Below are 23,447 nucleotides of genomic sequence, written 5' to 3' on the forward strand. Positions count from 1 at the left end.
ATTTGCTATCTTACAGCTGAGAATAGCACGTGGAAAGTTGGTGTTTTGGTCGACCCGTATATGTTTGATGATCGCCTCAGAACGCAAAGTGCTCTCCTAATAAAAAGATCTCAGTCTGACCCTCCGCCAATTACTTTGTGGACCTTTACGGTATCACGTGTCGATCATTTTAAGGCTTTATCCCAATCTCTGATACGTTTTGGGGTTTATTCTCACATTTAGAACGGGCAAAGAGGGACAGCCTAAAGAGTACTACACATTGGACTCGATCCTGTTCCTGCTCAACAATGTGCATCTACCGCATTCATCTTATGTCAGAAGAGCTGCAGTAAGTAAAGCCTCCTCCCTTTTCATCTGTCTATGCATATATGTTTAGAGTATATATTTTACATTTGCATTCAATGTGCTCTGCAAAGTAAACCCACCAAATTATGGATTAAATGTATTGTACAGTGAATTTGTCAATATGCAAAATATTTCTCAACAGTAAAAAATACGAAGCCTGTTTTTAAAATAAGTTGACATCAAGGTGATGCACTTAAAATGGTTGCAAGTATGTAGTGTTAGAATGCCTTAACACTTTTCTAAGCTTTATATTGATTGCAGAATAAGATGCACCTCGCATGAACTTCTATTTGTAAGATCGTCAGACTTTTGAAGACATCTGTACAGAAATTAGGGTTGTGCAATATTTGGAAGTTTCCTACGTTGACGTGGACTGGATGTTGTTTATAGACAGAAAACATCCCAGTTGTCAGACGACCGGATCGAAAGGGTTTGCTGTCATACCTCAATGGAGAGATTTGTAAGTACTGGATAGAGCTTCCACATTCTGCTGAATGTTTGGTTCATTTAATCCATGTTTTTGCAAGCAGTTACTGTTATTCAGCTAAGGAAAAACTACATCATATTTAAATATTGAAGCTGGAAAAAACAAAGTCTTTTTTTTTAATGATAGAGCCTTTTATTTAAATAGCTGATGGGATGTTTACTTTGAAAATAAGTATTCAAGTCTTTATTAGCATGCTACAGAGGACACTTGAGTTTTATTAGGGACATTTTTGGTGATATGGATGTTTTTCAAAATTGTTTTCGAGAATAGAACTGTAGCAGAGAAAAACACACCATTCTTTTCCCGTTTCTAAAAAGAAAAAAGAAAAACACGACTCCTTTAAAATGTAAGAATTTAGTTAATTCTTTTTTAATAAACTGAAATGTAAAAACTATTCAAAGTTATCAGTTGGCTCACTAGTATGAGATCATATTCATATTTTAGGTTAGAAAAAGATGGTAGAAATTAATCTTTGTTTCATCTAAGTGATTTTTAGTTTTCGATTTTTTTTTTTATTTTTATTTTCTGATAGCAATTGATAGTATTTTACATGACTTTACAAAAGCTTCATTCCTTTTTTATTTACATCATCAAGTGGCTTTTCAGTACGGTAATAGTTTTTAAGTTTTTTTTAAGATTGTCGCTGATTTTCAATCCTGTCCTTTTTATAAATGTTTTTATATCTGTTGCAGAATTATAAAAATGTTGGACATTAACGCAAATCTTAAGGAATTAAAGTGTTATTTAAATTTCTTTTAGTACATTTTATGTCAAAGTTAAGTTCGCTTGTTGGCACAAAACATCTTTTTTTTTTAACTTAGGTCGTCTGTGTTTTGCATAAATTGGTGCAACTTAAAATGATGAAGGTGAAACTCACAGTTTAGGCTTTCTGAATGAGGTCATTCGATTTGTAATAGCAGTGAAAGTTGGAACTGTATGAAAACGTGTTGGTTTTTCTGAGGCTGCTTGGCTAATATCAATCCACAGGTTTCACATCAGCTCTTTTGCATGTCCTTTGAGCGTGCAGTAAAGTCAGCCACACGGCAGTCAAAGGAGCGGTTATGTGTATCTGATCGATTTAGAAATAACAAGTAGCACTGTTGGTTTTCAGATTAAACACAGCCTTAAGGGTTTTTAGTTATGAGCCAAACATCTTTTTTTATAGAAACGCAAGGAAAAGCATTTAGTTGTTATGAATCTGTGATCCACTATCAAAGTCAACCTTTGTTAGTAGAGATATAACCAGCAAGACATCACAGTAATATAGAAAATGACTGTTGGTATTAAGGTGTCAGTGTATCAGAGAGTTTTTTTAAATAAGAGCAAAGGTGTTTGTCGTCGGGACATTTCACACTTCAGGAAACGCTAACCTCCAGAATTCCTGCAGGGCTCACCCCCCCCCCCCCCCCCCCCCCCATTGCATCACTAAAACAATAAAATGGCCACAGAGACAGAAGAGTCTGCATAAACTTTCTTCTGATCGTTCAGTTTAGCATGTTTGACCAATCGTCATAAAAGTATTGACGAGACAAATTAAGGATTTATTTAGAGCAGGAGGAAAGAACTCCAAATTTCAGACACAAAGAACCTCATGGCGGTGAAAAGCGCTTTCTGAACCTTTTCTGCTGGCTGTCTCGTTAGAAACTCAACCGTCTTTTTTTTTTTTTGTCCTTTTTCTAGCAACCTCCACGAGCATCGACAGGAGTGCACCCATAGAAATAGGTCTTCAAAGGCCGACACAAAGTAAGTACAACCCAGACTTTGCTGTATGTGAAGATAAAAGACAGCTTTTTTTTCATAACGTTTTTTAAGTTTGTACGTTTCCTCCTGCCTACTTGTCAGCTGTTAAACTGTTAAATAGGACTTTTGATTGTTTAAGCATCTTTAACCAAAAGCATGCCTGTGTTGTTTATCTTCTTTAAGTAAAAAGAGCAGCTGATGAAGTTTCTTCTGAAGCAAAAAAACCAAGAGTGGAAGTAAGTTGTTAGGAAATAATACTTTTGCAAGTAAATAAAAACATGTAATTGAAGATGATTACAGTCATTTGTAGTATCAACTCTGTTTAGAAGGAAATGACACAAGATGGTGCATATTTGTTATATTTTTGTGAATTATGAACAAAGTTGGATCTCTTTGACCATTAATGTTGGGATTTCTTCAATGCTAAAATGCAGTTAACAGTGGGATTTAATTTTAGGATGAGGAGGTGCGTCTTGATAAAGAGCGTTTCGCTGCTCGTCTGGAGGGCCACAAAGAGGGAATCGTCCAGACTGATCAGATCAGGTAAACCAGAGTTGTGTCTTTTAAAGGCTGTGAAGAAAAACACAGACACAGGCAGAAAGTTGTTTAAAGAATTAACAGGCAGTGTTTTAACAATTCATCAAGCACAAAGAATCAGAACAAAGTCTTGGAATATACATATCAGAATCAGAATGACTTTATTGATCCCAGCGTATAATCATAAAAAGAAAATTGAATACAACAAAAACAAGTAAATGTAAACAAATGAGATGGTATAATTATAATTTAAATTATTATTAATAATTTATACCATGGTCCGACTGAATACTTGATTCTGATTGGCTGCTGGGTGTGGATTAAAAAGTGATAATGGGCAGTCAAAGTAATAATGGACACCTAAAAAAGAAGCTGAGGTCACGTAGCTTAAATATTTTAAATCACTGCGCTGGCTTCTTTAGCCTCATCATCTGGACAAAAACAAGCTGGAAGAGGGGAACTTTCTCTCTGAACTAATGCTTTATTTAACCATCCTGACGATCAACATACATCACTTTCCTTTGCCGCTGCAGTCTAGCCGCGCGTTGCGTATCAAGTAGTCCGCTTTTTGTGAAAACGCAATTGAAACAAAAAAAATTAATTAGAATGAAGTACTAAAACTGATGAGTATTTATTTCTTTTGCATCTGACTGGTATGAGCAGAATAACGGCCTTCGAAGTGCGCACTATCAGGAATTCGCGCTAGACTGTTCAGGCTTCCACAGCTTGCGTCGATTTCTGATAATGCTCACTTCGTCTGCCATGATCCCTTTCATGTATTTCCAAATGTGCCCAAAGGTTTAAAATACTTTTTGATATCCAAGTATAAAAGAGATTCAGGATTTAATACTCAGATTTACACAAACTGGGTTGAGCCATGATGGCTCTGCTGTCTGATCAACTGCTGGAGGAGCTGTTTACTACATTTTCAGTAGCCAGCCTTTGACCAAAAGTCCTTTAAAGTTATGTTTATTTACTGATTTGGCTGCTTTTAATTATAAACTTAGCCCACGTTTTTAAGATGTCATTTAATTCAATTAAAAAAAATATATATATAATAGTTTGCTTCTTTTTGACGTTATGATTGTGTAAAGGACATATGCAAAACATTTTTTCCCTCTCTCTTCTGTACATGGAGGTTTGCAGGGATTTATTAAATCTAAGCTGTGTGTAAAGAGTCTTTTTGTTCATCTCTATGAGTAAAGGGAACCGTCACTGTAGTCGGTGTTAAAGCAACCAAGTCCCTGTGGAAAGCCACCATGAATGTCACCAGCTGGAAAGGCTGCAGAGGGTCGTGATGCTAAATGTCAGGGTTACGATGGACGTAAAGATTTCAAAATCATTTACAAGAAACCAATTTACTCTGGCTTGGGTCAAGTCTCTTGCTCAGGGGTAGTTCCCTTCCCTCCCTTGAGGGCAGAGCTGCACATCCTAAAAAAATCTTGTAAAGACAACAGGCGAGTCAGCTGTTTTTGTGAATCCTAAAGAATACAATCTTGTTGTCCCAAATGATACGATGAGCTTTACCTGTAAGTTTGACTCTTGAATCATTTTAAACTTCTTTTCGTCTTAAAGATCTCTGTCCGAGGCCATGTCCGTTGAAAAGATCGCTGCCATTAAGGCCAAGATTATGGCCAAGAAACGTTCAACCATCAAACCGGATTTGGACGATGACATCCCCCTGAAGCAGAGAAGCTTTGTGGACGCAGAGGTGGACGTCACCAGGGACATCGTCAGCCGTGAGAGGGTCTGGAGGACCAGGACCACCATTCTCCAGAGCACCGGAAAGGTCAGAGTTCATGCTGAGTTCCTCAGTCATTGGTACCTTCATTCTACTCTTGGAATCTGTGATGGCGTATGTAAGTGTCAGCTTTCAGACTTCGTCTTATACCGACATTTTTGGAAAACGTTTGAACTGAATTCAAATAAAATTGATATTTTCTTTATAATAACCAGAAATACAAGTGAGCATCGATGTAAACTGAATTTGTAGAAACTTCTGGGTCATTTCTTGTGCTCTGTATTTTGGAATTGCACATTTGGACACCCTGACAAAATGGTAAACGGCCTATCTAGTGCACTAAATAGTGAAAAAATTCTGATACAAATTGTTAATTGTGTATTGATCTAACTATACTAAAGTGTAATAATGGTAGATTGAATGCAGCAGTCATCTGCACTGGTCTGTTGCCTTGGTACTTTAATATAGGTTTGTCCTAACTAGCTATGCTAACTAGTGTTGCTAGTCAGGTTACTCTAGAGATCGGTGCAGGCTTTTTGCTTTGGAATCAGAATTTTAAAAATGCAAATGAAAGCCGTCCTGGTTCATCTGAGTTGTGACCCCCAGGCTCTGGGGCCTGATTGCACAGCTCATCAGGTCTCTCCACCACGCGTCTTCCCTCACAGGAAGCACATGCAGAGGAAAAAGGAAAAAACAGGGAAAAACCCTTGCATGTAACACATTAAAGTAATTTTTTATTTTTGTTTTCCAAATATGAGTATTGGCATTTAAAGGAGGGAGTGTCATTAATCTTTCAACCATTAGGTGGCAGCATGTGCTTTTATGTAAGTTTGTCTTCAGATTGGTGGACATGAGATGTTATTTTCAAAATGCTCTATTCCGCTTTATTGTTTGGTGTTGTTGACAAAGCTAAACAAAGGGCTTTCAGTCTGGAACAATGTGTGGCCATGCAGCTGGCTCAGTGGCCAGCCTCCGAGGCCTTAGAAGAAAAGGTCATGTCTTTCATTTTATTAGAAGGTTTGTAATTTAAACATTTGTATAACAATTTTTTCAATTTATAAATGAATAATGTTGTGATTGAAGGCACATTTATCAAGTTTTTTTCTCTTGTTGTATTGTAATCAGACCTTTTTTAATAGTATCTATTTTCAAGTGCATTTTTGTCACAATTCAATTCTGCTGATTGGCTTGAACTGATCTGGAGTCTGTGGTTTTCTTTCATGCAGACGTTCTCCAAGAACATCTTTGCCATCCTTCAGTCGGTGAAAGCCAGAGAGGAAGGGCGAGCGCCGGAGCAGAGACCAGCACAGAACACTACCCAAGTGGTAAGACGATCTTCCACTCTTTCCCAATGTCAGTGAAACTAGAAGATGTTCTCGGTAAACATGGGTAGTTTTCAAAAAGTTGCTAACGATAAAGATGTGCACAGAAAATGAGAGGTAATGCTCCCACCTTCTGTTGTTTCCAGGATCCGTCTTTGAGGAACAAGCAGCCCATTCCTGCCGCCTACAACAGATATGATCAGGAGCGATTCAAAGGAAAAGAAGGTGCGTTTCCTTTCCGCTGCTATTGCCTGTGTCAGTATTCTCCTTTTTTACTAAAAAAAAACCAAAGAACTAGCTAAGTGTTTTTTCGTTTCTACTTTAAAAGTGCCTCATAAGTAAGGGATCAGTTGATTTGTGTGACTTTTGACAGCGCACATACTGGGACTGATAAACAGTAGGGGGGGTGTGCATCGGCAGGAGACTTATACGCATCCAACGCTATGATATTGCACCAGAACACTTTTTCTTTTAGGGAATGACTTAGAAAAAACTCTACATGAATATTAATTCACTTTTTCATTGTAATAATATGGTAAAATAAATTGTATTTATTGATCACAATGTTAGGCACTGCAACTGTGTCTCATATACATCCTCCCTAACACACAACATAAATGCCCCCAACACACTTCCGCTGCCCCCCCTCTCACTCCCTCCAGCACTGCATGCGCTCACTGCTGTCTTACACACGCACGCACGCATTCACGCACGCACACGCACGCAGCCCCAGCATATTACATCCCCATTCCACAACAGTGGGTACAGACGACCCTGGCTCCAATGCCTTCTTTAAATGAGAAGATTGCAAATGTGCTGGCTCCTTTGTGAAAATAAATGTAATAATGCAAAAAGAGCTCCGCTTTGACAACACTGTTGTTGACATCCATTGTTAACGTTAGCTACTTCCGCAAACAACAGTGACGTCGTTCACCGTTGAGTACTGTTCTGCGCATGCGAGTCACTTCTGGGTCATTTCATGTTCACACAGGAGATCACAAAAGTTTGCATTTAATTGGAAATGTGAACGGCCTTGCAAAAAAAATCAACTTTTTTCAAAAATAAAAGGTATTAGGCATTAAGCCCTGCAGTGTGAACGTAGCTTAAGTTGTACACATCTCATAACAATAAAAACAAGCTGGTTTTAGCAGAGATCTTGTAGTTGTTTTGTGCGGTGTAGAGCTGCTCAAAGAGGCTCAGTGTGCTCTGCTGCCCACTAGCGGTCGGAGGTTAATGTGGAAAACATGATTCAGACGCTGAAGGGCGCTCGTAAATAATGAAATAAATGTCGTCATGACAACATTTTGAGTCAATACAAGTATTGCCAATTGAAATATTGCTATGTATTGCCAAATTGATTTTTTCCGCACACCCCTAATGAAATTGTTTTTTGAAAAATACTTATTTATACATTTTACGTAGATGTATATGTATTTTATACATATTCATTTTATTTATAATCCAAAGAGAATTTAGAATACTTTATGTATTCCAGGGTGGAATTTCATTTCCAGCAGAGCTCCGATCACCAAATTTTAATATGGACAAACAAAGAAAAGCGATGTTACAAATGCAGTGCAGTCGGTGCAAATTAGCAGTCTGGAAAATGAAAAGCTGTCATGTCAGCTGGTTTTATGAAGTTTGTGGGTTTTCGTAGAAGACTTGTACATTGTTTATTGTCACAGGAAGGAAAGCCCTTATGTGGCTCTCAGTTCTTGTTTAGGAGACTTTAATTCTTGAATCAAATGCTTCTGGACATTTGCAGCTAGCATAAGGCGATTTTAGACTCTAATGACTAAAGGGTGGCTGTGTTACAGAGGTGAAGCGGTCGACCACTGGAAAGTTCCAGGCTACGTTCCTGCTCTGCTTGCCAATGTGTTGAAGTGTCCTTGGGCACTTAACCCTACTTTACTCCTGGTGGTTTAGTTAGCGCCTTGCATGGCAGCTCTGCCACGATCAGTGTGTGAATGTGTGAAAAGGACTTGTAAATGTGAGGCACTTTGGGCTTTAAGGAAGGCAGAAAAGTGCTATACAAGTAAAAAATAAAATGTATATGACAAGAAATTGATCAGAATAAATTAGCTTCACAACCTACAAGATGGATGGAAGTATCAGATGAACGCTGACAAAAGGTTACAAGTTTAAATGTTCATTAGCCGGTTTACTAAGAAACAGATTTTGCTTGAAAGTTTTAATCTAAATCTTAACAAGGGCAAGTTTTTCACAACGATTAATGAAAGCACCCGTTTCATTCTTCAATAACTTTCAACTCTTTTACTTCTTTTTAGAAACCGAGGGTTTCAAAATCGACACCATGGGCACGTACCACGGCATGACCCTCAAGTCGGTGACGGTAAGAAAACAGACGAGTACACCTCTGCTTCTGAGTTCACAAACTGGTGTGTTGGATTCAAAGCTTCTATGTTTTTAAAATGTAGTCTATTTTTCAGACAGTTTTAAGACCTTCTGGGAATTGCCTTGCGTGTTTTGTGATTATTGAGGCCAAATAAAGGAGACGTTTATTTAGCCTTAAAAACCCACTTCTCTGTTACTGTGGTTAACTTAACATGGATGCACACAGTACCGTGTCAGAGTTGTGAACATTTATTAAACGAGCCAGTGACTGTTTCTCTGCTGGTCTTTTCTCTGATCTTACCCCAAACGAGCTCAAACCCAGACTAACAAGGTCATGTATAAACACACTGGTTCAGTCAACTTATGCAAAACAAAACAAAATAAACGTAAATTGCTGATTTTATCCAGAATATTGTTGCGTGTTAACACCTTATGCTAATTAGCTCAGCTCTAGAAGAAGCATGGTGATCATTCACCCGATTCTCTTGTTATATGGATATTTTTTAGCTGATGGAGATGGAAAAAAATAAAAAAAAAGCTGCATGGCTACATTTCTCACAAAAACACAACAGTTTTAACTTTAACATATTAGTTAGGGCACTAAATCTGTGAAAAACTATGGTACTGTTTTTTTTCCTTCCCTAAATGCTAAGGGGAAACCATTGGCTGCTGCTTGACCGTGTAATAAAATTGTTGCAACAATTGCTATTGCATAAGTTTGTTGCACTGGTTGGGTGCAACCAATGTGTGAAATGTGTGATTATGATCACACATTTCATATGTAATAACTGCAATGTTGATTTTTGATTTTTTTTTTCTTTTTTTTTTTTTTAAATAGTATTTTCTTTTTATTTAAAAGGATCAACTTTTTTTGTTCCCACATTTACTAAACTTATGATCTTCTTCCCCAAAATTGAATTTTGAACATTTGCTTTAGCCACGACTTCCATTACAAAAGAAAAAAAAAATACTCCAGGCTTAACTTTATTCAAAAAAAAAAAAAGTCATAGACTGTTTTGAGTTTGAAACAGAATTGTTGTTTTTAATAAAAAGTGTATAGAGAATTACTGTGATTTCTTTGTCGCATTAAACAGATGAATTTCAATGAACAGTAAAAGGATCCTGCTAGTGTGCCCTGCCTGCTCTCCCTTTGACCATGTTGATGCAGGCGTTGCGTTTGCTGCCTTGAAGATGATGCCAGTATTTCAGTATTTCATTGGGACTGAACCCATGTGATGTTATCAGGTGGCTGTACTTGCAGCTGGAGTAAGAGACGCGCCAGTGGTTGAACAGGAACCCATTGGGCGGCGGCGTGGGCTCGATTCTGAGCTTGGCCAGGCATATTCCCACGTATACGTCCTCCAGGTGCAGGTGGGGGGTGCTCAAGGAAGTCTGGTAGATTTTCCCGGCCATGTCTCCGGAGAATACATAGCCAGTTCCAGAGCAAAAAGTGGGGTACTTTTCCTCCGGGTACAGCTCGGGGGACATGTACCACTTGCTGTTTTTATTCCGGTTGGGTGCAAAGCCTCTCATGTTGTTCCCTGTGAAGTAGTTGGTTTTGGCCTTCAGTTCTGGCTTCAGCAGCTTATAAATAAGGTACTCTGTGTTGACGAACATGTCACTGTCTGTTTTCATGACGTAACTTGCCCGTTGGCAGTGCACTGCCACCCAGTTCATCCCCATCAGTGTCTTTATAGTAAGATTTTTATAGGAATCCAAAAAGTCCTGTTGGATGATGTCACGATGCCTCTGGCTCTCCGCTTGTAGCATCTTTTGCTGAAGAAGCCCTAGTTCTCCATCTGTTTTCCCAAGAAGAAAAAGTCGTATTAAAGACAGACCTGGAGCTAGACTCGTATTCCCCCAAGTCTGCCGGATGGCGTTCCTTGCCTCCACCTGACGAGCCTCGGTTGCAATCAGCAACACAAGAAATGGAGCCGGTCTGTTGTCTGCACATTTATCCGGCTCGTTGATGATATAAAGGAACGGCCCAGGGTTTTGGGTGGCGTTACCAGACCCCTCTTTCCTTTGGCTCATGTGCTCAATCAGCAGGTCCTTCGAATGTGGCTTACCTTCAGGTAAAGAAACGCCCAGCTTTTCATGGGAGCTAAAATTGGCATCGGCTCTGAAACGGAGTTCTGGAATAAGAAGGAACCTCCAAACCGAGTTTTGAGAACTTAAGTTCCATTTGGCTGCATGGAGCCCCCCAGCTCTAAACACCACTGGAAAGCCTCTCTTCATCGACGTACCAGTGAGCTTAGGCAGCCATACTTGATGGACCAAAAAAACGAGAACACCCAACAGGGAAAGGAGATACAGTAGTTTAGTTGTGTGAGTGCAGCAACGTCGACGCCGCCACTGCATGGTTCTGGGAATTCATTCATTTACCAACTTTGAGGAAGATCTTCATCGACTCCTGGAAGCATTCCTCAGAGTAAAGTGGAGAGTTGATTAAAAAGGGGGATGTCTCCTTTCTTTTTATATTGTTTACAATGTTTGGAATATCTTCGCTGATGTCCAGGAATCACCTAGAAAACACAAAAGAATGAGCTCAGAGAGATTGTACACTCGAGCAAGAATGACTCCTGTTAAAAGTGGATTCCAACAATGGAATGATGTCAACTCTGTGTTCTGTCCTCATGGCTTCTTGTGGTTCTGCTATTACATGTTGGAAAGTCAATTAATCATTTTGCAGTAGTATTTGGCTATTGTTTATGAACAAGTCACTGGTTTAGGGCAAATTGACACAGATATTTCCCTGCAGACTCTGATTACTTATGTACATTATTGCTTCCTTACTGCATTATCAAGATCAGACCTAAGCTCCTCGTTCTGCTACTCCATCAAACTTGAATTGGTAAAATCACCCCCTCATTCTACCCTATTTATCCTGTTTGCTAAAATGGTCTTTTATTCCATCCTTGGTTCATGTACGCTTTCATACCTGCCAAAGAAGAGGAAGAAGATCCAAGGTAGTAAAACTCTGATATCGTCTCTGGTATGAACACTGGTAAAGACTTTGGTTCGGACTCAGTTATGGACTCTGGTGGGAATTCTAGTAATGACTCTGGTATACCTGGACCTGATGCACCACTGCAAAAGCTGTGGTGAGTCTGGTACTTTTTTAAGCTTTAAATCATGAACCTTGTCTTTTTAAATTTTACCAACTGAACAATGTTTAGGTTCACAGTTTGTTGCATTAAAACTCATACAAGAGAGCACCATGCTGGTTGTTATCTCAACATCGGCAAAAGAAAATAGACAACCTGGAATAATTCATATTCTACAACTTAACCTAAAGAAAGGGATCTTCCAAAAAATCCCCGTCTGCTTTTTGTTCCAGTAAATCTTTTTTGTTCCTTTATTTTATTTTATTTATTTTTATTTATTTTTGCTGATTCAGTCTATTTTCCAACTTCAAACTTCAGTCTCGAGCTCTAGATTTCACAAATGCAATGGCCACATTTGTAGCATTAGCTTTTTAATGTGGGAGCTAAGCTTTCTGCGAAAATGAGGACATGTACTTTATTGCTTAAAAAAAATTATTTGTGTGGTTCCAATGCAACCTCTTCTGTGTCTTGCATTTTGTTTACGCTTGTGCAGATATAAAACCATGAAAAACTGTTGTTAAATGTGGAAGTGTGCTGGGAAATTGCAGCTTTTTAGGTAGAATTTTCTAATTGTATATAATTTATTTATCATTATTAGAAAACAATATCAGTTATTAGACAATTATGTTTACACATTCAGTCAAAAATTGTAATAATTTGATTTGATGATTTTGATGTGGGTGGATTCTCATTTAGGTCAATTCTGTCTTCTCCTTAAGGCTTTAATATAGACAAAGCAAGTCCAGCTTTTCTACCGTCTACTTTGATCTGATATTTTGTGCTCTTGTAAACGGACTCACCGGTAAACAGTTTTTTTTTTTTTTTTTTTTTTTTACTAAATATGTCTCACGTGTTTTTTATCTTATCGATACATTTACTTTTTGTATGCACCTGACATTTAGATTAAAAGATGTAGCTTTTTGTTTTAAGCTCACACCTTCATATTGTAGAAATTCTCCCAAAATATAGAACTATTTTCTTTTCTAGTATTCAAGCTCCATTTTGGTGCACATCTCTGTACTAATCATCCGCCTAACAGACGTACCCATTTCAATTTTGAGGCCGGTCTTGTCTCCATCTTGGCTGTGAGTGAATTGTCCGAACTGCTCCTCCGTGGCCGGATCGGATACGCATGGTGCAATGGAGCAGTGGCTCATTTCCTCCTTTGCTTCCTCTGCAGCGTTGTTTTTTTTTTTCCTCCCTTGCTTGTAGAATAATGCTTCTCATCAATCTTGACGGGTAACTGTATTCCGTGCAGTTCTAGCTCTCTGCAACGCACGTGTGCTCTGGGTGTCCATCAGTATTCGCGATGCAACAGTCTCTGAAACTGTCTTTGGTGCACTGTCCCTTGATTAGATCTTGTACCGTCTTTAGCGGTTTTCTTCAGCTAAAAAAAAAATAAAAGCGGGCTGTAGCTGACAGTTGGCTGCAATCCTTAGTCCTTTTGCCACGCTCAGTCTCTTAATGCGTAAATCCCAGCTGCAGAGGTTTGGTATTCGTCATGTGTGAAAAATGCGCCAGCCGTGCTCTCCTGCTCTCCTCTCTTCTCCTCATTTCCATGCAGATGCTCGTGTCCTCCCTCCCTCTTTGATTCGCATGTCTGGGTACCATCTCCGTCCTGTTTTCAGCATCTCCCTCTCGCCCGTCTCATTTAGCGGCCTCTCACGCTCTGTCACTGCTCGGCTGTGTGTGCGGGGGAGAATGGTCCAAGCGGCGGGGGAGGAGGGGGACGAAAGGGAGGCAGCGTTTTCAGATGTGTGTGCTCTCTCTGAAAGGCTGCTCCAGGCTGCTGAGCATTACTCCCTCTCACCACTTCATGCCGTCTCTGCCGCTGTTGCTGCCTACGCTGTAAAGGAAGGAAGGGAGGGGGGCTATGACCTATTTGTGTTCACACCCACCAGCCAGAAGGAGGAATGAATAATCGGCAGTTTGCTTTAAAAAAAAAAAAAGGAGCTACATCTTCTCTGACATCTTCTCTGATAACGCTTTTAATGGTTTCCTGAGCTGATCAGACAATATTTGCCTGCCTGGTTTTCTGTTTAACATGGCAACCTAAAACAAGCTGTAGTCAAATGTAGCATTTAGTATAAATCCAAAACAATGGGTATTGATTCAACACAAAAATAGTGTGGGAGGAGAAACCAAGCAGGACCAAACGCTGGACTGGTGATTAAAGACGCTTGTGTTTTTAACATGTTCTTGTGGCATTTTTCTCATGGGGAGGGACATATTTAAAGAAAATTAAGCTTAAAAATTACATTTCTGAGTATTTCTTTTTTCATTGTGAAAAGGAGCAGACGAAAAATGCAGTTGGAAAAAGCGTGTAGCTGTGACGTAGAAGCAACTACGACAAGCCACGAGCCTCCCTGATCACCTTTATTCTGATTCATCCACTTATAGACGACTAGATCCGTGCACGTCTTCGTTTCCTCGTCTGAGCAGACATCCGGCTGAATATTGGACGGCTGGAAAGCTCCCATAATGCTTGCCGTTTTTGTTGCACCGGTAATGTTGGGTTTTGGTGTAAGGGGCTGTAAGCTTCTGGGAAAGTGTGTAAACAGATGGATGTCGGGAAGTGGTGGCGGGGTGAAGATTGACTTGTAAACGTATGAATGGAAATCAAATGGTTTCTGTATTTTGGCAGAATCCTCAAAGTTAGAAAAATTGAATCGTCCAAACGGCTCATTGATTCAAACTGAACATCTTTGCCGCAGTTTAAATGACAGCGACTTAAAAGGAAAAATAATCAATGCAAAAATGAAATGATTTTTTTATTCTTTCATAAGAAAAATGCCACAAGTAAAAGTCAAAAACTCAAAAAACTTGATAAGCATCGAAGGGGACTTTATAGTAAACAATATCCATGTATATGATAATATATTACTTTTGGCACACAAAATAACAAGTTGTTTTGAGTAAATGTGTCCTACTTTCCTGAATTATTTTCCAACCCGGAAGAAAGACGACTCGATCTATATGCAAAACTGCACATCCATCTTTGCTAAAGTTTGGATGTTGGTTGTTTTGTGGGCGAGACACAGACACGCTGCTGAGGCTCACTCTAGGATGATGTCATGAAATGGGCGGCACCCACAAGGAGCGAAAGGCAGAAGGAAGGAAAGGAAAGAGTTTTTGTCGAAACCGCTGACAAAGTGTGTGTGTGTTTTAGCCTGGACGGCGCTGACAGCGCAGAAGGGGCTGTTCTCACCGGTCTACGTCGGCTTGTGATAACCGGCTCGTTTTCATGGATCGGTAGGGGCTGGTGTGCTCGGAGCGCAGGTTTCAAGAGGAATACTCAGAAATGCATGAACAGATCAAAATACCACTTTGGGGTTGTTTAGGTAGGAATGAACATTATATTACACTTAAAAGCTCAAAAAAGAAAAGCCCCAGTGTATGACTTAGTTAAAAAATGTATCTTAGATTTATGTTTAAAATAACTTTTTTTCAAATAAACTAAGTTGAGTTTTTTAGTTTAGTTTACATCTAATCTTTTAAAAATCATTGCCCGTCTCTTTGACACTATAAAACAGCCTTAATCTTTAGTAAATGGGGTTGGATTTAATATCATTTAACATCAAAACATTTGTGAGGTATTTTATGTTTTCACTCAAAGGGACAAAAGAAGAACCCATCCATCCTTTTCTGGGCAGTAAACTACAATAGAACATGGGTCGATGTCAATTCCAGAATCACAGTGGTCACAGAGCCTTGGTCCTTTAGTCACATTAATAAAAACACATCAAAATGTGGGACAAACTTGTAGCCTGCTTCTTTAAAAAGTTTCCTATATCTAAAGGAGCTGTGTTGGTTAATAATTACTATGAAAGTCTGCAAGTTTACCGAAAACGTCTCCCCAAAGATGATTAGAGATGAATTGAGATTCCACTTTAGGAACTTTGCACAGTTCTATAAAACTCTTGTTCTCATTAGGCACAAACCAAAAAAATAGGATCATGTGAAAAAATATTGGCGTCTTGGATGTCTTTAAATGTGTTGTCTCTCAAATCACTATCAACCAAAATGAAACACGAGATTTATTTCCTGGTTGGGCTCCTATGATTGAGGTGTAAGAAAGAGGTGGGATGGATGTGTGAAGTTGTTACCCGCCCTGAGGCTTGTGGTTTAGTGAAACGACAGTTGTGTGTTTTTAATAATTTGCCTGTTTAATCTCAGAGGCACAATCTTTCTGTTAACAGAAAAAGCCAAGGAAATAGTTCTAGAAAAAGCATCCAACAGTGTGACCTGAACCTGAACTCAAAAACAGCTAAGGACGCCACCTACAAAGTGTGAAACCAATGCTTATCACCGAGCCTTTGAACAGCCTCTTTTTGGTTGTTGCAGGGGAATTCATTTGCCATTTCCACCAAGTAAATGTCCGTTTTGAGCTTTTTCTAAAGCAAGCACTCCTTTTGTTTAACTCAGAATTCTGGTAATGGCACAAGTCGACATTTAAAAAGTCAAAATTCAACCATTTAATGCTAAAATGATACAAATGTGTTTCTAAAGATAAAGTTTTGTCATTTGAGTTCAGTTGTTTCAAGCGTCCAAATGTGCACCTGAAGAATCCTGTTGTTGGTGGAATATACTATATGTTTTGATCCAAACCAGCTAGAGCTTTCTTTCAAGCAGTTATTAGTACCAGTAAACTTGTTTAATTCAAAGTGAATTGGAATGACTTTTTCTTAAATAGTTGGAAAACTATAGTAAATCACATATATTTATATAGCACTTTACTGCCTTCTTAGAGGGTCCAAAGGGTCCCATTTCCTCATTCACACACACATTCACACACCGATGGCGGTTCTGCTGCTGAACACTGGTGCCAACCGATAACCACCAGAAGCAATGTGGGGCTCAGTGTCTTGCTCAATGACTGCGACTCGTTGGCGGGCAAGGCGGGAACTGAATCTGCAATCTTCAGATCAAAGGTCGACCCCCCTTCTTTGCATCATAGTCGCCCCGTTTAGCCGCAACTTTGATGTACACGGTTTCTGCCAAATACCTTTCGTAAAGCTCACATAGGTCTGAATCTGGTTTCTTGTCATTTTCCAGGAAGGAGCATCTGCTCGGAAAGCTCAGACCCCGGCGCTGCAGCCTGTTCCTCGTCCAGGTAGGTGCTGATTTGGAACCCATTCTAAGCCTGAAGCCTCCCAGGAACGGAACACATGGTTTCACCTGAACATGCACGGTCCCACTGAATGCACCTTAAATCGCAAAGTGTTCAGTCAAAACGCATTTATTGGGCTTTACTGTGTCCAAAATAAAATGAATGTAGCTGAGAACAACTGTCCACAACCAACCAAGTCTCTGCAAAACTGTCCCACTCTGTTCATCTGTTTTCAAAGTGATCCCAGTGATCTATTAATTATGATTATGATGTTTTTAAAGCCAAAATCAAAAAACATGTTGTTTTCTGAGACAGTTTCTGCAGAGCATCAGTTGTTCATTAGAAATTCACCTCTGAGTTGAGCCCAGCATATTTTCTAACAAAAACAATCTTTTTTCTAAACTGCGTTTTTTTTCATCTGCTCCTGGTTCACATCAATTTGAATAAAGAAATACTCAAATACAATTTTAAGCTAAATTTTCCTAATAAATGTCCATCAAAAATTGCCACAAGAACACGTACAAAACTGTATAAAGTAAGTAGTAAATATCAGTTTTGACTGAAGTGGGTTTTTAACAAACCTAGATTATAGAGCCTAATTCCTCACAGAGAGAAATAGCCACTTAAATCTTTTTTTTTAATGTTTTTTTTTTTCCTGTTGAGGCTTCTAAAAACCATGTTACAAAGTGAATTCTGTTCAAAACTGAAGGAAAATATTTCAATGCTTTTTCTTTTGTTTGGTTTTTAAATTCTGTCCGGTTCAGAGATGGCTGTGGGGAATACTCTCCAAGGGCCTCATTTATAAACGTTGCGTACGCACAAAAGAAGGCGTACGCCACTCTCTACGCAATAGTTGAGATTTATAAAAGCAAACTTGACGGGAAAATGTGCGGTCCTTCACGCAAGCTCTGACCCAGGCGTACGCACAAAAACGGGTGAAATGAGAAACGGCGACACCGTCGGCAGATGGAAGAAACACGTGAAAGTGAAAATGACAATACTGCCTCTCAGAAATAACATGAAGACTTCACAAAGCAAGTCTTACAATTAACAGCCTACACGAACACGTTTGATCGATCAGCAGTGAAACAAACAAAAAAAAAATCAAACGAAAATTACAACAGAAATTCAAATGAACACATATTTGGAAAAAGAAAAGTTATATATGTTTCTACAATATTGGCATGTTGTGCAATTCATCCTCATAAATAATAAAGTTAACAGAACGAAATAATGTAAAACACTGATATTCTCGTCAGTGTGTCCGTCTGGCGGAGCAGATAGAGGTGCGGGCGTGCGGACGGACGGACAGATGTACTAATTGTCCACTGGGGAAAGTTGTTTTCATATTAAAACATTTCTTCATAAGCTACGGAATTATGGTATTCATGCATATGCCTTTAGTTTGTTTTATTTTTGATAAAACATTGTATGGCGTATGTCTCGACCATTCGGAAAGCAACAAGAATCTACATTTGTGCTGAACAATTTCCCATTTCCACGTCGATTATTACTGACATCTGTAGCTTGTCAGATATAATTTAATGGATGGAAATAAAATGCCCCATCACAATGCGTAATGACGCACAATGGCTGATCTTGCGCTCTTAGAAGATGTGGCAAATGGAAGAATTCGGAGTGAACGCATCTTTAGACAGCAAGAAGACTTGCTGGCAAACGAGGACGAATGGCTTATGAGCCGGTTCCGACTTCCTCTGCGGGCTTTTGGAACTTTGCAGGCTTTTGGGCCCGGCGTTACAGAGGAGCACTCGGAGGAACCACGCGTGTCACCCGGTGCATGCATCTGGCGCTCCGGTTCCCCCCCGATGGAGCGCTGTAGCATCCGGGCTACAGCATTTCCGGCGTCTGCCACCGTTTGCCGCTCACGTGCCTTTTTGGCATTAGTAATGCCCACAATGTGCCCTCCAAACAACACTTTTCTCCTCTTTTCCACCTCGCCAACGATAACGTCTATTTCACATTGAGTTACGTTTTTTTGATTTCCTCTCGGTGTTTGGCATGGTTTCGCAATCAATGAATATTCATTTGTGGGCGTTTCACGGACTATTTATGGGCAACTATGGGCGTGTCATGAGGCCGCAAAAGCTGCGCTCCATTTAGAATCGGTTGTGATTTATTAAGGGAAAGATGCGTAGGATGTGCGTGCGCACGGCTTTATAAATCCGAATATTTCTGTGCGTACGCACGTCCTATGTTTCATCCGTACGCCACTTCTGGCGCAAATCCTACGCAAAGTTTTATAAATGAGGCCCCAAATGTTTCCAGTCTGAACTGCTTCAGTCTCTGGGATCTGAGAGCTGTGAAGACTCTGCGATGATCTCGCCATGACAGCAGCGTGGAAGTTGTTGCTATCGTTCAGCCATGCATGACCTCAGATTTCTTTGCAGTGCACGCTTTGTCCCTGAATTCCTGACACTTTAGGAAAGGTCCTAAAGGGTTGATAGTTCTCCAGCAGAATCCTAACGGGAAAGGTTTCCGTTTTGGAGCCTCGGTGTGGTTCAATGGTTTGTGGTTTTTAAGTTACTGTAACTGAGCTGTACAGTGAACTCTTAGGTAATGAGAACAGAGTTGCATCAACTTGTTGCTGTGTTCTATTCCTTACGTTTTTCTCTAGTTTTAGTCCCGCTTTAATGAAAGACAAAAGACTCTCAGACTGAGCATGAAATATTTGAAATCAGGCCAATCCGTGATAAATATGATCACTGAACAGGCGTTTGACTTGTTTGACTCCCACAGCTTTTCCAGGACCACAGATCAGCAGCCTGCTCTCCAAACTGCTGCTGTCAAACAGCTGAAATAAATAAAATATAAAGATAACCATCAAACTAACTAAATAGAATACCTCTTTTATTCGGTCTCTTTTTGTTTGTCTCTAGTTTCACAAGCCAGACCTCCTCCCAACCAAAAGAAAGGTACGTCAGACACTTTCTCATTTGTAAGCAATAAAAAAACAGGTTTTATGTCAGAAAAAATGGTTCCAGCTTTTGCTTTAAACATTTCAATCTTTTTGTTTTTTTCTCCTTCTCATCGTCTCTGCAGGGTCTCGGACCCCCATCATCATCATCCCCGCTGCCACCACCTCCCTCATCACAATGCTCAACGCTAAAGATCTCCTCCAGGATCTAAAGTGAGTTTACATTCTTCAGGCTTCAGGGTCTTTGTCCTCCTGACGTCTTCCCGTTTGCTCTTGTTTGTGTAGCCGCGGTTACATGGGCGGTTACATGATCGGATCAATGGTCGGGTTAAAATTCAACCGTGCACATGGGATCAGAAAACCTTTTTCTGATTAGAACAAATGTTCACATGGGCCACACTCTCGGTCGGAATAAATCATTTGGGCATGCGCAGTAGTGTTAAAAAAATCCCGGAAGACGACATGAGTCCCGTTGTAAATAAACAGCTGCTGCATACATTTTATGCAGCAGCTCGGTCATATAGGAGACGATATTCCAAACGTGCTTTTATTAATGTAATGAATAATATGAAGCGCCTGTTCGCGCATCGTTTTATTTTTAATCCGCGTGGTCAGTGCTTTTTTTGTGGAAGAACGGAGCTGGAAGAAGCCAGTATAGGAGAGGCTGACACGCGCTAACAACATTAGCCTTGTTTGATGGACACAAAATGAAGTCTAGTGGCTCTGAGTTAGAAACCATCATGAAGGACTGTGCATTAGAAACAGCTGCTTTGTTTTGAAGGGCTTCGTACTATAATTATACAAATTTATACACTTCTTAATGAAACTTTTTTTTTTTTTTTTACAAATCAAGACAACCTTGAACCTTTATGTATTTATTTATTTTTGTGCAGGTTTTTGACGTCAGAAGACAAGAAGAAGCAGGGCATCCAGCGGGACAATGAGGTTCTGCTGCAGAGGCGCAAAGACCAGATCCAGCCCGGTGGCACAACGCTGAGCGTCACCGTCCCATACCGCGTCATCGATCAACCTCTCAAACTGGCGCCCCAAGACTGGTACCAGTTCTTTCAGCGTTTGGTTTTACAGCAAAAAAATACAGTTTCAGCTCAACAGATCTTTTGTTCTTAGTGGTTTAGTCGTATCTGGCGGTGACTCAAAAGTTCAGGCGCAGTTCTGCTCTCTAGGGTGGGCCTTTTTTGAAACTCAGCCGGACAGGAAGTCGCTGTAGATTCACTTTCATCTGTCTGTTGCCTGCATAAAAAGTGGAACTTACATTTGTTGAGGTTGTCATAGCAACAGTGGACAGATGCATTTAAAGCTTTAAAAAAAATGTTGGGGGGAAAACATTCCGATGTCTTACAACAATAATAGATTGCTTCATAAATCTCAATATTTCCTGAAAAACAAAGCTAGTGATGGTTTGACTGGTACAAACGGTCAGTCTAAATCACATTAAAAACGGAGACACCTGGTGGACAACTGGAGCTAAAGCAGCCGCAGAAGCATTGACAGCTCAGAGGAAATAAAATACTCAGACATCTAGAACTTTCTGCGGTAGGACATCACTCTTCAAGGAGCTGCTGACAGGTGAATTCTAACAGCAAATACATCCTTGGTTAAGATGCAGGTTTTTATAAAGATTGCAGACCTAACTTGTTCATTTTGCTGAAGGTGTTAACACATTTTGTGAAATGATTCAGAACCTTCCTTAAATCTGTGGAAGAAATGTCTCCTTTTTATAATTCCAGTTCAAAACAAACAAGTAAAACTTGGCACGCGTGTCAGCGCTGACACCAGCTGACTTCCAACTCAATAAAGCTGTTTCTTTGCATGCAGGGATCGAGTGGTGGCTGTGTTTGTGCAAGGACCTGCCTGGCAGTTCAAAGGCTGGCCCTGGCTGCTGCCCGACGGATCTCCTGTTGACATTTTTGCCAAAAGTGAGTGGTGGTCCCATTTGTGAAGTTCTAATGTTAACTGATAACAATAGTTATCAGGAAGGAGGCAGAGTACTATTTTAGGCTGGTTTAGTTGGGGCTAAAGATGTACAGGAAATAACAAAAACAAAACATAAAGATACAAAAAAGAACTTGGCTAAAAATCCCCTTTTAAACGAAACCCACAAGTTTCTAAAGTAGTAGAACAAATTGCAATAAATATGCATGCTTAATTGATAAAATCTTTTTGCATTATTATTCCTTTATTCCTTGTTTAAGTCACTGGATGAAAGTAACTAATGCAGACCATTGGATGCTCTTTTCTCTTCAGTTCGAGCTTTTCATTTAAAGTACGATGAGGTGAAGATGGACCCAAATGTGCAGAAGTGGGACGTGACCGTCCTGGAGCTGAGTCGCCACAGACGCCACCTCGACCGACCCGTCTTCTTGCGATTTTGGGAAACCCTTGACAGGTTTTTTGTTTTGGTTTTGTTTTTAACTGTCATGTTTCGTTTGAGGGTAAAGGCTAACCACCTTCTTCTTCTGTGTGATTCTATTTGATCTTTTTTCAGATACATGGTGAAACACAAATCCCACCTCAGGTTCTGAGTTCAGAAAATATTCCCGGAGAATCCCACAAACTGGTTCCACAGCCTTCCAGCTCTGCTCAGCCCACCTGTCATCCGAGCTCCGCCAACACCGCCCTTCATTCACATGGCTGATGAAGAGGAGGAGGAGGATGACGATGGATCTTTTGAATTTTCCAGTTCTCACTTGACTTGCTAGATTTGTTGCTCCAGACATTTAGAACTAGTTTTTTCTGTTTTCCTTTCAATTGTTTTCTGTTTAACATTAAAAAAAAGGCAACATAAGTTCCAAACGAAAAACTGGGTGAAGGCAGGAGACTTTTTGAGATGTGTGAGAGCAGCATGAAAGTAGAGCAGCTTCAGAGACTTTATTACACTTTTACTTTGTGCGTTTAAGGTCTGAATGTATATACACGCCATCAGCTGTCAGGAGGCAACGCTCTTCGAGTAACGAGAGAAATGAAAGGTTCATCTGTTAGCAGGTTCAACGGCTCTCTGCACAGCTTCTGTTCATACTTAAGTTTGGACAGAGAACGTCTTTGGTCATGCAATGACTTTGGTCAAATCGTTTTGTGTGTTTTTTTTTCTTTTTCTCCTTGATGTTGTGAGAGGATGATTGAAAGCGTTGCTTAAATCATGTAAGAAAAAATGTACAATAAAAGCCGCCGAGTAATAAACACTGGTGTGGATCAGAACTAAAGTGTTGGTACAGCAGCCCTTTTCAACCACAGCAATGTCCCACAAATACTGTTGATGATTAGACCCCAGAACACCTGGCAGGCATGGTGGTGGATGAGTCATGGTTTGGGCTTGGCAGGCAATCAGGCCCCTAACTGTAAGGGTCTTGTGACAAATGTAAGGTTTTATTTTTGTACAAGCAAGGGAACCAGAGAGAGCTCCAACTGTCAAGAGGAAAGCTTTGACTGCTCAGTTAAGTGTCACCAAAGTACTAGAGTAGCTTATAGAGCTCCTGGTAAAGACAAAAACATTATCTGGACGATGTACTTAGACACAAAAATACAGGTGTGCTGGACTGACGGGAGACTGATATAATTTAGCAAAAGTAAATGTAGAATCTTTTGACACTTGACTCCGGTTTTCATTGAGTCTCTGAAGTCTTCAGCTCTTTGGTTCGTCCATCATGGCTGGCTGTGACATTGCTTAGCAAAACGTAGTTAACTTGAAGTTTATTGCATTAAGTATCCTTAAGTATAATTATAGCAAGCCTGCTATAGACTACGCACGTG

General features: G+C 39.9%; 2 protein-coding genes across 2 annotated transcripts in view; one reads left to right on the forward strand and one right to left on the reverse strand.

Moving 5' to 3' along the window:
• cdc73 (cell division cycle 73) overlaps nt 1-22,897 on the forward strand; it is a 23,472-nt gene extending 575 nt beyond the window's left edge. Inside the window, exons 2-17 of the mRNA XM_023964854.1 lie at nt 223-328; nt 736-805; nt 2,513-2,575; nt 2,756-2,808; nt 3,030-3,115; nt 4,685-4,898; nt 6,077-6,175; nt 6,319-6,397; nt 8,461-8,525; nt 16,690-16,747; nt 19,642-19,677; nt 19,805-19,892; nt 20,573-20,734; nt 21,516-21,616; nt 21,945-22,086; nt 22,186-22,897. Of these exons, the coding sequence (XP_023820622.1) occupies nt 223-328; nt 736-805; nt 2,513-2,575; nt 2,756-2,808; nt 3,030-3,115; nt 4,685-4,898; nt 6,077-6,175; nt 6,319-6,397; nt 8,461-8,525; nt 16,690-16,747; nt 19,642-19,677; nt 19,805-19,892; nt 20,573-20,734; nt 21,516-21,616; nt 21,945-22,086; nt 22,186-22,222 (1,459 nt within the window). The 3' untranslated portion in view covers nt 22,223-22,897. The remainder of the gene's footprint in view (nt 1-222; nt 329-735; nt 806-2,512; nt 2,576-2,755; nt 2,809-3,029; nt 3,116-4,684; nt 4,899-6,076; nt 6,176-6,318; nt 6,398-8,460; nt 8,526-16,689; nt 16,748-19,641; nt 19,678-19,804; nt 19,893-20,572; nt 20,735-21,515; nt 21,617-21,944; nt 22,087-22,185) is intronic.
• LOC105357992 (beta-1,3-galactosyltransferase 2) lies at nt 8,761-13,543 on the reverse strand. Its single transcript, XM_011493510.3, has 2 exons — nt 12,680-13,543; nt 8,761-11,052 (listed from the first exon to the last, which is right to left on the reverse strand). The coding sequence occupies exon 2, from the start codon at nt 10,886-10,888 to the stop codon at nt 9,653-9,655; it is 1,236 nt and encodes a 411-aa protein (XP_011491812.1). The 5' UTR covers nt 10,889-11,052; nt 12,680-13,543; the 3' UTR covers nt 8,761-9,652.
• Nucleotides 22,898-23,447: the final 550 nt, after the last annotated feature.

Source organism: Oryzias latipes, chromosome 17 (genome assembly GCF_002234675.1).
Source record: "Oryzias latipes chromosome 17, ASM223467v1".
Lineage (NCBI taxonomy): Eukaryota > Metazoa > Chordata > Actinopteri > Beloniformes > Adrianichthyidae > Oryzias > Oryzias latipes.